Source organism: Poecilia formosa, unplaced genomic scaffold, assembly GCF_000485575.1.
Source record: "Poecilia formosa unplaced genomic scaffold, Poecilia_formosa-5.1.2 Scaffold136, whole genome shotgun sequence".
NCBI lineage: Eukaryota > Metazoa > Chordata > Actinopteri > Cyprinodontiformes > Poeciliidae > Poecilia > Poecilia formosa.
The window spans coordinates 1,667,329-1,679,162 of NW_006800075.1; the positions used below are offsets into that span (position 1 = coordinate 1,667,329).

Genomic DNA, 11,834 nt, shown 5'->3' on the forward strand with positions numbered 1-11,834 from the left:
ACAGAGAGCTGAACCTTATCGCTTCCTGTCATTTCTAATTTTCCTCTGACGTGTTTAAAAACAATCAGGATAAATTGGAAAGTTACCTTTGGAGTTCTTCAGGGCTGGCTGCAAATAAGAACATTATTCGCCATTATCTGACCTTCTTATTTTAATTTTTTTATTGAAACTTATTGTCTCATTTACACAAGAGAGACCTGAAACATACAGCATAAAACAGTAATAATACAATCTATTTAACACTTAAAATCAATACTATATTATCATCTGAATAGTTTTTACTAATAGCAAATACAATTTCCTTCAGTGTACTGAATGAGTACTTATACTGCATAGTATGCTCACACGCTTATCAATAAGCTAATATTTCTGTTTTAAAAATAACTTTTTACTTGTATCATATAAAATCCACATTTTCTGAAAGATTAAACTTTGAGTTTTTAATAAGTTGTAAAACACCGTGTTCATAAATGCAATCATAAATTAACACATGAAATAGTCTGTAATAAATCTATATAATATATAACTTTATCATTCAATTTATTGACGAATAATAACTAAATTGCTCCGGTGTAATGCTTTACTTGCAGATTATTTTGTGGCGATTAATCAGCTCATGTTAATTATTAGGACAGATGTGGTGTTTAAAGTTAATTGGGGTCTTAATGGCGAGAGGCCGACAGGAGACAATGACGACATAAGTGGGTTTAATTGGGGAAAATGTTCATAATCTTGTTGCCTGGGTGATCAAGTTCTGTTCAAATCAAATTTCTCCTTCTGTTTTGCGGTTGGCCGCTGTCCAAGCTTTGCGTCATCTGTCCCGTAACTGCACTCACATTCTGCGTACAGAGTCCAAATTCGCCTTATTCCTCTTCTCAGTGACAGGAAGCTGTAAAATCATATTATCTCTGCCTCTGAGCACACAGCCTGCCTTTCTACTGAGTTTGGATTTTTGTCACTTTCCACCCAAAACAATCATAGCCATCACTGGCTGTCAGAAGGATCCAAGTTAAACCTGATATATGTCAAATAGTCTACGTCTCCTCCCTCTGTAAGCTAATTATGTGCCATATGTGTCTACATAAGAAGTTTTTTTTCCATTTCAGGCAGGAGAGGAATGGTTTTCTGTGAGCAGCCTCCAGCTGAGAATAAAAGACCCTCAGCTCAAACAGCAGAGACGTGCAAAAAGCTGCAGAGATGACCGGTGCTGCCTTCCTCCTGCTGCTCACCCTGACAGGTCAGTTTCTTAAACCTGCACACCTTAAAAATAATTACATAATGTTCCTCTCTGGGGATTTTAGTTTTTAAAATTTCAGTAAGAGATCTGCTGGAACTTAAATAATTACTGAACCTGCATATTTCAAATTGCTTTTGTTTGACGCTTAAACTCAATATGTGCATGAAGTAACTTAACCAGAAACCTACAATCTCTGCATGATTTTTATCAAAAACAAATAATAATAAAAAAACACCTTCAAAAAACAGCAGTTGTAGATGAAATTATAGTTTACTAATTAAATTTTAAATTTAATTTAAATGAAGATTGTTTTTATCTTTCTTACTAAAAGTATAGTTAGTGTAAATTTCCAGATATTTTTATTTTTAGAATATATTTAAAATTGTGTAATAATCAACCTTTTTATGAATGGGTGAATAAAATGTAAAAAACAAAACCAAACTAAAACAATAAACTAAATGTACTTTTACTCATTTCTTGAGGGAGGATACATGCATTATATTGATTTCTAGCTAAAATCTATAAACTCATATTGTATTTTTTTGAAACAGAGTGTAAACACTTCATAATTTCAATTATATATATATTTTAAAATTTTAGAAATCCTAGACTGTTTCTTTTTAGTCAACTGTAAAATGTAGAAAAACAAATTAAAACACAATGAATCAGGTACAACATTAAAACTCAACAAAATTTTATTTAACAAACATTTTATCTTCCAATCAACATATACAGACCGTTTTATGTGTTGATCATATGCTATTTCTAGTATTTCAATAGAATGTGTATTTAAAACCTCCTCCTAAAAAAACCAAAGCATAGCTAATATGATAAGATACAGCACAGTACAATGCAATACAGGAAATAAAATGTTTGTTGAATATTTATACAATATTTTCACAAATGTTAAGAGTTGAACATGTAATAACTAGGATTTTACACAACAGTCTTGTTTTTCTTGAAATCTAGATTAACAGTAAATTTAGAAAATAAAAACTACTTTAACAAACATAAAACAATAAAAGACTGCAGTGTGATACCGAGCTTTGGTTTGTGCACAAGATTTCCGAATGAAATCCTGCAGGATGTCTGCTCCTCTGTAGACAGCGGGTTCTGCAAAGTGTGCAGCTATCAGGACGTTCTGGACTACCTGAACCTGACAGCGGACAACAGCATGTTCAGACTGACCCGGCCCGTTCGGGACCACACACACATCACTGTGGTGAAGCTGGACATCATCGTCTATGCCATCCTGGCGGTGGTACGGGCTGCACTGCAGCTTAGAGGATGTGTGATTTATCAGTTACCTGAAAGGTGTTTCACATGTATTTGTCTTTATTCTCAGGTGGAAAAAACACAAACCTTTGTTCCTTTCATCTGGACATCAGTGGTCAGTCAAAAGCGAGATCTGAAAAAGTCTAAAGTGCATAGCTTAATCACCTTCTTGTATTCTGTTTGGCTCCGTTGTTTAATTGGTTTCTACTTAATTTACTGCAGCAGTGGAACAACGAGTTCATCTCATGGGACCCGGCTCAGTTTTGTGGAATCACTCATATTTCGGTTCCTAAAGATCTGCTCTGGACACCAGATCTCTTCATCTACGAGATGTAAGCCTACATCACACACAGACATTTACCTACATTTATACCAAAACAAACACAGGCGGATTATTTAATTTAGACACATAAACATTAAGATTTCATTGTATTTTGTTTTTTATGTGACAATTGAACAAAAAGTAGTGTATGATTGCAAAATGGAAGGAAAATGGTACCAGTTCACTTTTTTTTACTGTGAAAAAACGGTATAATGTATACTCCTAAATAAAATTCAGTGAAGTTAAATATAGGATAATCCTGAAAGGAAATATGTTAGAGGTTGTAAAATGCTTGAGAAAGAGTTTGAAAGTTCACCTTCCGGCAGGAAAATGACCCTAAACACAAACCTAGAACAACAGCAAAATGGTTGAGATCAAAGCAAATTCATATTAGAATGGCCCAGTCAAAGTCCAGACCTAAATTAAACTGGAAATCTGTCAAGACATGAAAATTGATGTTCACAGATGATTTCCAACCAATCTTACCAAAGTTGAGCTATGACATAAAGAAAAATGGGCAACAATTTGAGTCTCTTTTAGATGTGCAAAGCAGGTAGACACATACTGATAGCTGAATACAACTCTATGTGAGACTTCAAATTTTTGATTTAAACCAAAGCATTAAAAAACATAGCGGATTTTTTTTTCCACTTTATTTGAAATGTGCATTTAAGTATAACAATGTCAAGGCACTACATATAGCTGCAACTTGTTAAAAAGACATTTCACATTTAATCATATTTTTTATTCATCTAAGTTGAAAACCAGTTTACGAAGACTTCATAAATAACAGATTCAACAGAAGTTAAAAAATACCAAACAGTTCCCAACAAAGTATCATATTTTGGGTGGATATTCTAAATTTCTCTTAGATTTGAGTATTTCTGTGTTGCCCTTTGATGGACTGGCAACCAGCTCTTCCACGACCTTGTGAGAAAATCCCCAGTTTTTATTAATTAGTAATATTTATGCATTTGCGTCTGGAGTATATGAAGTTCAAACTACATCAACAACAACAAAAAAGAAACAAGCTAAAAGAACCAGCTTAAAACAAAACATGTCAACATGTGCAACATATTATTAAATTCTGCACGAGTTGCAGAATTTAATAATTCTGCAACAATAAGGAAAGTTATGCTTTAGTCAATTAGTTTACTGTGTTCTCATTTTTATTAAAGTATGTGCCGCTATTTACAGAATAATGATAAGCAAACAGTTACCCTGCAGCTGTAAGGAGAAAATCAAGCCTCTGTTGGTTCAGTTTATTTCAGATTCCATGTAAACGCTCCCAAATCGCACCATAAAAAGAAACGTGCTGCACATGTGTGTTTTGCTTCAGGATAGAGAAGGACGACTCGCCTCGATACCTGAACGTAATGGTGAATTTCGACGGCACCATCATTGCTGGTGACGACATTCGTGTCGTCACCACCTGCAAGATGGATGTCCACAAGTTTCCCTTTGACACTCAAGAGTGCAGCCTGTCGATTGGTTCTTCAGTTTACTGCGGTGCGTTTCTGTCAATGTTATGACTGCCACACGGCTTTTATGAATTGCCTTTCATTTACTGCCCTGTGTTTTCTCTGCCATCAGAGAAGGAAATGCGGATTCTTCCGTCTTCGAACTCGTCTCGGGTTACTCAGTTTTCACAGCAGATCATGAAGACGCAGGGAGAGTGGGAGTTCCTGCATCTGTCTGTCAACAACTCCCTTATTACCTACGAGAACAGAAGCTGGGACATGCTCATATATACAGTATGTAACACACAGGTTTGCCACAACAACTCATTTTACTGGGCGATAAATTATCCCAGAAATTATTTTGATAAACAATAATGTTGTTTTTTAAACTAATAACATGATAATGGAAAAGAAATGCAAGTTCACCCGATCAAAGACTAATAAGCTTTCATTTTGCACAATATACTCTACACTGGAAGACATTTTAAATATGCAAAAATAAAGCACAACAATCCAAAGCAATGAATAAAAAGGAAATAAAAAGCACACACAACTATAAACATGAATAAAATGAAATATGAAGTTTCTGTGCATAAAAATTCCCTTTCAAAAATAATTAATCATAAGAGTGGTGAAATTTATCTAGCTCATCTTAATTGAATAATTGCTATTGTGACAGGCTTATTTATCACCTGCAAAAACAACAAAGTGAAGAAAGGCAATTAATATAAAGCTGTTTCTGCAAGTATGTCTCTGCTTGATAAAAATGTCTGGGCAATTTTAGATGCTCAAAAATCCAAATAATGTAACATATTTCCCTATAGCAATAGTCTTGGAAAAATACTCTAAAATTGATAAAACCAAGTAACACAATCTCAGTTAAACAGTTTACATGCATTTCCTCAGGTCACCATAAAGAGAAGGCCCCTCCTCCATGTCATCAATTTCCTGTTGCCCATCCTGTTCTTCCTCTCCCTGGACCTCGCCTCCTTCTTCATCTCGGACCATCGGGGGGAGAAACTGGGCTTCAAAGTCACGGTTCTGCTGGCCATCTCTGTCCTCCTGGTCATCCTTAATGACATCCTGCCTGCCATGTCCAACAGGACTCCACTGATCGGTACAAACTGTGCACTAAACACAAATCTATGTTAAACTTCTCAAACAAACGATACTAATATGGTTTCCTGCTCCACTTAGCGACCTACTGCATTGTGATTTTCGCTCTGATGCTGCTGAGTCTTTTGGAGACGATCCTGGTCACTTATCTGATTGAAAAAGATGAGTTCAGCCCACAGGAAAACCAGGAGAGCAAGCAAAAAAATACCAATTGTGACAAAGGTGAGAAGCATCAGATCAGTAAATCTCACATTAATGCATTGATACTCAACTTGTAGCTGCACAAAAAATTTCAAAGTTTATTCTTTCATTTCTTGTCTTTCTTCCATTATGCACATTAGTTTTTGACTCCCAGAGCCTTAGAAGTCCCATATTCTTGGTCATAATTTTACGTCTCCTTTTAGATTACATGAAAGGAAAGTTTATTGTTTTATTCCTTCTGGCAGAAGAACAGTCAGAATAATAAATTTAGGCCATGTTACCCAACACATAAATATTTTAAACATTTACATGCTAAATTCTAGTTTTTAAAATATCTGTAAAGCGATGGTTTTATCTGTCTGTTTCTATAAAGTCCAGAGAAAGGTGCTTACTCTTTTTGTACTACCTTTTGTACTGCCTTTTTATTATACTTCTTATGTCTGCAGACAAATTCCTAAAAAAACTTATCTTGCTTTTAGAAGATGAGGAGCAAACCATCTGTAAAAGCATCTGCAGAGTTGCAGAAAAGGAAAGGCAGCATGAGATTCTTCCTGTACTTGAAGAGGTATGACATCATATTTATATAGAAACTCATATTTTGCATTAGATTTGGAAATGCAAACTGTTTGTTTGCATGTTCCAGAGACAAATTTCTACCCAAATGCAGCAAAACAGAGAAAACTGAAACACTATTGGGACTTTTCAGGGTCCTGTTGTCCTATTGTCCTATTTTACATTGTAATAGGACAAACAGTGGCCTGATGATGATCATACAAATCTGGAATACAGACAAATTATCATCTATAGCCAGTTTTTACATTTCATTTAAAATAAATTGAGTGCTAAAGCAGGTTTGTTATGATGTGACTTTACTTATTTGTTGGTCTTTCACTCTTCTTTGTACTATTTTTTACTCTAATGCCACTTTAGTAGTAATAAATACAACCAGACGTTTTGAGATGAATCTCAAAATGTCTGAGTTTGTTTTGGCAGAAATTTACTTCTGTTTTTTCTATCTACAACAGCCTTAATATGCGTTCATATCGTCTGCTTCAAAGAATCTGGCCCAGGTTATTCATGCGTTCTCACAGCCTAGCACGGTGATAGCCAGCTACACTTGTTCATGAGTGAAGCCTCAGCAGTCTTGCAAGTTTGTGTCAAATGGTGTCCGATGCAACAAGAACAATACTAGCATCTGATTATCTCCAGGTGAACAGCACTCTTCCATCAGGAGAATCTCATGTGCTGCTGTTGATCCTGGATGAGCTGAAGAAGCTGCAGAAAACTGTTTACGTCCATCTTGGCAACAGAGAAGAAAAAGTAAAGATGGTGTCTTGGGCAAAAAGAATCAACAGATCTTTCTTCATCTGCTACACCGTCACAGTTTTTCTCTTTCTCTACCTTATCTTCAGAGAATGGAAGTCTTAGAAATCTAAGCTAATTTGTTCAAGTGCAATTGAATTGCTGCAGATGGAACTTGTTTAATATGTAAAAGTTGTCCAGTTTACCCCATTTTTGGCAGCTGTTTTGCACACAGTCTGCTTTGTTTTGGACTGAAGTCCCAAAGCAGACTTCACTAAATACATGCACAGAGTCACCTTTAATTCAGCAGATGAGCAATTTGCAAAAAAGAAGCAAATTTAAAAGTGATCAAAGAGAAAGAAAAAATGTTTTCCCAGAGAGACCTCCTGGTCCCTGTTAAAGGAAAGTATTTAATTTTAATGAAATTTAATTGGAGAATTTGAGAATTTACATTTTGAACGTGTTTCTAAAGAAATAAAATGTGCATGTTTTTAAAATGCAGCTGCATATTGTAGAAGACAAAGTGTTCCACTCAGTTTAAAAGTTAAAGATGTATAAACCACTAATGCATCTCATATTAATGAGAGCTAATACAGAGCTAATGCAGATGGCATAGATATGGAGTAATAATATGGGATCCATTGTCAGAAAAAAAAAATCTTGACTGAGTTAACATGTTATCTGAAATAAATACATGAAAAAAGGAGTCTTGCTTTTATTAGTGCTGCTAATAGGCTTGACATGAAGGCATAGTTCACATCCACATTTCCTTTTCATTTATTTCTCTTTGCGTACACACTATTAGCTGTCTTTTAAATATAAACATTTACTCTAGTATTCTGACTTTGATATTGATGTGCGCCAAACAAAAGAGAAAACATGAATGCACATCAAAATAGAAAGAGGGGGAACAACAAATGAGGAATTATTACTTGTTTTCTAATGAATTTGTGGACTAAGTCACAGGCTTTACATATTCTTTGGTACAATATTATCCTGTTCCAATTTTTGGTTAAAAAATACATTTTAGCAAATATTGATTGCTTATAATCCACAATATGACATAGACATATTCTCCAGAAAGATGATGTTTGTGAATTAAAAATTATTTATTTTATAATATGGATGTGTGTGGATTATTATCTTTTAATATAAGTCACACTTATTCAAATTAATTAAAGTTAACTCTTGAAATACATCACTCTGACTTTAATCAATCTATATACTAGTTGCATGTTTTGAATTTAATAAGTTTCAAATTTTCTATTTTATTTCACAACCCTCCTTTTGGTGTCTTTAATGTTCTCTGCATGGTAATGGATGACAGGAGAAGACCCTACAATGTTAATCCCAGGCTTTGAGCAAACTTTGTCATGAAGATGGGTCTCCTGCTGAGAAAATTGGGTTTCAGCGCTCAGCCGCCCACAATGAGACTGGCAGGAGACAACAATAAAACAAGTGGCTTTAATTGGGGACAGAGCTCATAATGTTGCTCTTACATTGTCTCGGTTCCATTCTAATCAAATTGTACATGTTGCATCATCTTCTCCTTTAACTGTGAGCTCAAGTCACAAGTTCAGAGCTAAATTGGTCCTATTATTCTTCTTGTTGACAGCAAGCTGTAAAGTCACATTATCTCTGGCTTTAAGCTGATGGATGTCTTCCACCTGCCTTTTATATCCAGTTTGGCTTTTTTTTTAAAGTCATCTGTTGCAGAAATCTCAGCTGTCAGAAGTATCAAAGTCAGATAAATAGCAGGCAATGTTTGTCCCCTCCCTCTGTAAGCTAATTATCTGTCACACATGTCTACAATGGAGGGAAAGCTCATTTAAATGTGTTTGGTTGGACTTCACTGATGAGAATAAAGGACTGTCCCAGCAACAGTAGACTGCGAAAAGCTCCTGAGATGATGCACATTTCATTTTTTCTGCTTGTTATCATCACAGGTAAGTTTTTTTTAAATATGCATTTCTGTTTTAGGACTTTATTTAATTTGATACCAGAGCAATAACATTTCAAATATTTGTTGTCTACAAGTGTTCTATGTAGTGACATGAACTAACTTTATGCACATTCAAAATGTACATGTTGAGAGAAATTTCATTCAAATAGTTTAAATTTATAGATGAAGTAATTTTGAAGTACAAATGTTATCTAGCTCTCAAACTGTAAAAGTTTTGTTTTATAAATAATCAGATTTTAACTTAAAGATTCACCTTAGCAGCAGGACATAGGCTTCACAACAAATCAAATTGTTAGCCGACAGAAACATAAAACCAGCGGTCTATTACTTACAGGTGCATCTTTTGTGCACATATTTTCAGTTAGATACATTGTGTGACAAATAACTAAAAACTACAGTGAATGAATGACGGCATAATAATTCCTGCTTTTAGTCAGCAACATTTCAAAGTGGCAGTGTTAATGGCCGCATTTTTTATGGCTCTATTAATGTTATTGTTCTGACGTTAACTTACAGGCTTGTTACTTCTAAATACTCTCAGCACTGAAGCAGCATTTTGGATGAGAAGTGAAACTTAATCAAGAAACAAGATAAACTTTTATTTTTAACATGACCTGGATGAGAGGGAATCTAAATAAATGCGGCTCATTCTCAAAGTAATTATCTGTGTAGAAAGAAAAAAAAACATTGAAAAGTTCTATTCACCAAGAAGTTTGAGCAGTTAATTAAGCTATGCTTATATGATTTAATAAACCTATTCCAAAAATGCTGTATTTCTGTTAAATCCTTCAGTATGGATTGTCTTTCTGTAGGTGGGGTGTCCTGTAAAGTTTGCAGTTATCAGGATGTTCTGGATTACTTAAACCTGACAGTGGACACCAATGTGTTTAAAATGACCAGACCCGTTCTGGACCACACACACACCACGGTGGTGAAGACGGATATGATCCTCTACGCCATTCTGTCAGTGGTACTGTATGCTTTTTGATGTGAGGCTCATTAGTACAGATGTCCTGATTCTGATATTTTAATGGACAAAGGAATAAAGCAATATGCAAAACACTTTATGAGTTTTTGCACTGAAAACGGGTTGATCTAAAAGTCTTTCTTTGCAATGGGGAGCTGCAGAGTACATTGTGGGAAAGCTGATAAAATCACTATGAAAACAACGACAACAAAGATCAGGAGGTAATTTCAGCCACTGACTTCGAAATAGATCACTGTAGAACCCAAACTAATACTTAGGATCAGATTGGAGCATCCCTACTCCTCAGATAATTAATGTTGGTCATTTTTCTGAAAATGTTTATGTCCTTACTCTTAGGTTGAGAAAACACAAACCTTTGTACCTTTCGTCTGGGTGTCAGTGGTGAGCCAATTAAATTAATTTTGACAACTTTTATCTAATTTTTATTCATATCTCAACAAATATTACAATTACAAGTGTTGCCTTCCTTTTTAGGGCAGATTTTTTGTTACTTATTTTTTGTTATCTGCTTTTATGCAGCAATGGAAAGACGAACGCATCTCTTGGGATCCAGCTCAGTTTTGTGGGATCACTGAGATTTCAGTTCCTAAAAGCATTCTCTGGAGACCTGACCTCTTCATCTATGAGATGTAAGCCTTCAGTATACAGATGTTGACTTTAATATCTGCACAAATTTAAAAAACCACATACATAATGGCTGAATATTTCAATAGCATTATTGTTAAAAACTAACATAGACTTTACAGATTCTCTTCTTGTTTTCATTCATCACAACCTCTCACCACTTTTAGTAAATTTCTCCTTCTGAGGCACTGAAAATATACATCCAATGTGGCCATTGGCAGCAGTAGTCAAAACAGGCCAAACTGATATGCAAAATGTAAATGTATTGTACTTCAACTTTAACTGAAACTTTATTGTACCAAATAATGTTTCAAGTTACAGAAAAACAAGAACAAACAGCACATTTGACCTAAGCATCAAAATGAAGGTTAGAGGGAATATTCTGAGAAGGCTGTGTGTTACATGAGATATCTACAAAACTGAAACCAACAAGAATGAAAAAATATGGTAAATAATAATAATAAAAAAACAAAACAAAGTCCCCCCCCCCAACTACATGTAAAATTTTCTTTCACTTTTAGAAATGAAAGACAAAAAGTAATTTATCAGACTCACAATGCAGGTTTGAATTTATTTATTTTTTAAAATTTATATTAAAATAGTTTGCTGGACTCCCTTTTAAGGTATATTTTTTCCTACTGTGTTGAAATTCATTCCGACAAAGTTAATCTAGAGTTGAAAAGCGAAAACATACAATGAATAAATCTAATTTTTAAATCTAAGTTTAACTAAGAAATTTTATAGAACGATCATGAAGAGTAAATTACACATTTAGTTTTGTGTCTTTATAAAATGCTACAATTTAATATTTGCTGGTACTGCATTTGCAGAGGTAAACAATTTTATTGTGTGTTAATTTTTATTCAAATATGATTATCACTTTCAGTATAATACTTGGCAAACAGTTCTATCACAGTTAAAAGTTTAACATCTGTTAATCAGTTCATTGTGAGCATGAAATGTGTCATCTGAATGTTTCATGTGTATGTGTGAAAAATCATGTGTGTGTAAAGACGGGTCTCTTACAGCTTGCACATTAAAAACAAGCCCCATAACAGACTAAAAATCTCATGTGTGTAGAGGTGAACCCTGAAAAGCATGAATATTAGAAATAGGCGACACGTGACTAAAAAACTAACATGTAAAATAAAGTTTCAAATTGTGTTTATTGAAAGTGATTTTTAGTATCAACATTTTTGGGGGGACTAGCCAGATTTTTTTCATAGTTCTAGGACCTCTAGAAAGGGTCGGCCCCACAACCCACTAAGCTTCTTTTAGGCCTCCTGTGACACATTAACAAGGGTGTGTGTGTGTGTGTGTGTGTGTGTGTGTGTGTGTGTGTGTTC

At 34.6% G+C, this 11,834-nt stretch overlaps 1 protein-coding gene across 5 annotated transcripts in view; it reads left to right on the plus strand.

The window, feature by feature from the left end:
- Positions 1 to 915: 915 nt before the first annotated feature.
- The window catches only part of LOC103145182 (5-hydroxytryptamine receptor 3A-like), a 15,842-nt gene continuing 4,923 nt past the window's right edge, over positions 916 to 11,834 (plus strand). The window contains exons 1-11 of one of the 5 annotated variants that reach the window (XM_016676577.1): positions 916 to 1,237; positions 2,341 to 2,498; positions 2,583 to 2,627; positions 2,735 to 2,844; positions 4,174 to 4,343; positions 4,428 to 4,588; positions 5,201 to 5,411; positions 5,492 to 5,632; positions 6,091 to 6,176; positions 6,821 to 8,859; positions 9,689 to 9,781. In XM_016676577.1, the coding sequence (XP_016532063.1) occupies positions 1,198 to 1,237; positions 2,341 to 2,498; positions 2,583 to 2,627; positions 2,735 to 2,844; positions 4,174 to 4,343; positions 4,428 to 4,588; positions 5,201 to 5,411; positions 5,492 to 5,632; positions 6,091 to 6,176; positions 6,821 to 7,039 (1,341 nt within the window). In that variant the 5' untranslated portion in view covers positions 916 to 1,197 and the 3' untranslated portion in view covers positions 7,040 to 8,859; positions 9,689 to 9,781. Of the gene's footprint in view, positions 1,238 to 2,340; positions 2,499 to 2,582; positions 2,628 to 2,734; positions 2,845 to 4,173; positions 4,344 to 4,427; positions 4,589 to 5,200; positions 5,412 to 5,491; positions 5,633 to 6,090; positions 6,177 to 6,820; positions 8,860 to 9,185; positions 9,847 to 10,200; positions 10,246 to 10,383; positions 10,494 to 11,834 lie in introns of those variants that run through there. The other 4 variants (XM_016676578.1, XM_016676576.1, XM_016676575.1 and 1 more) reach the window with 4 other exon arrangements.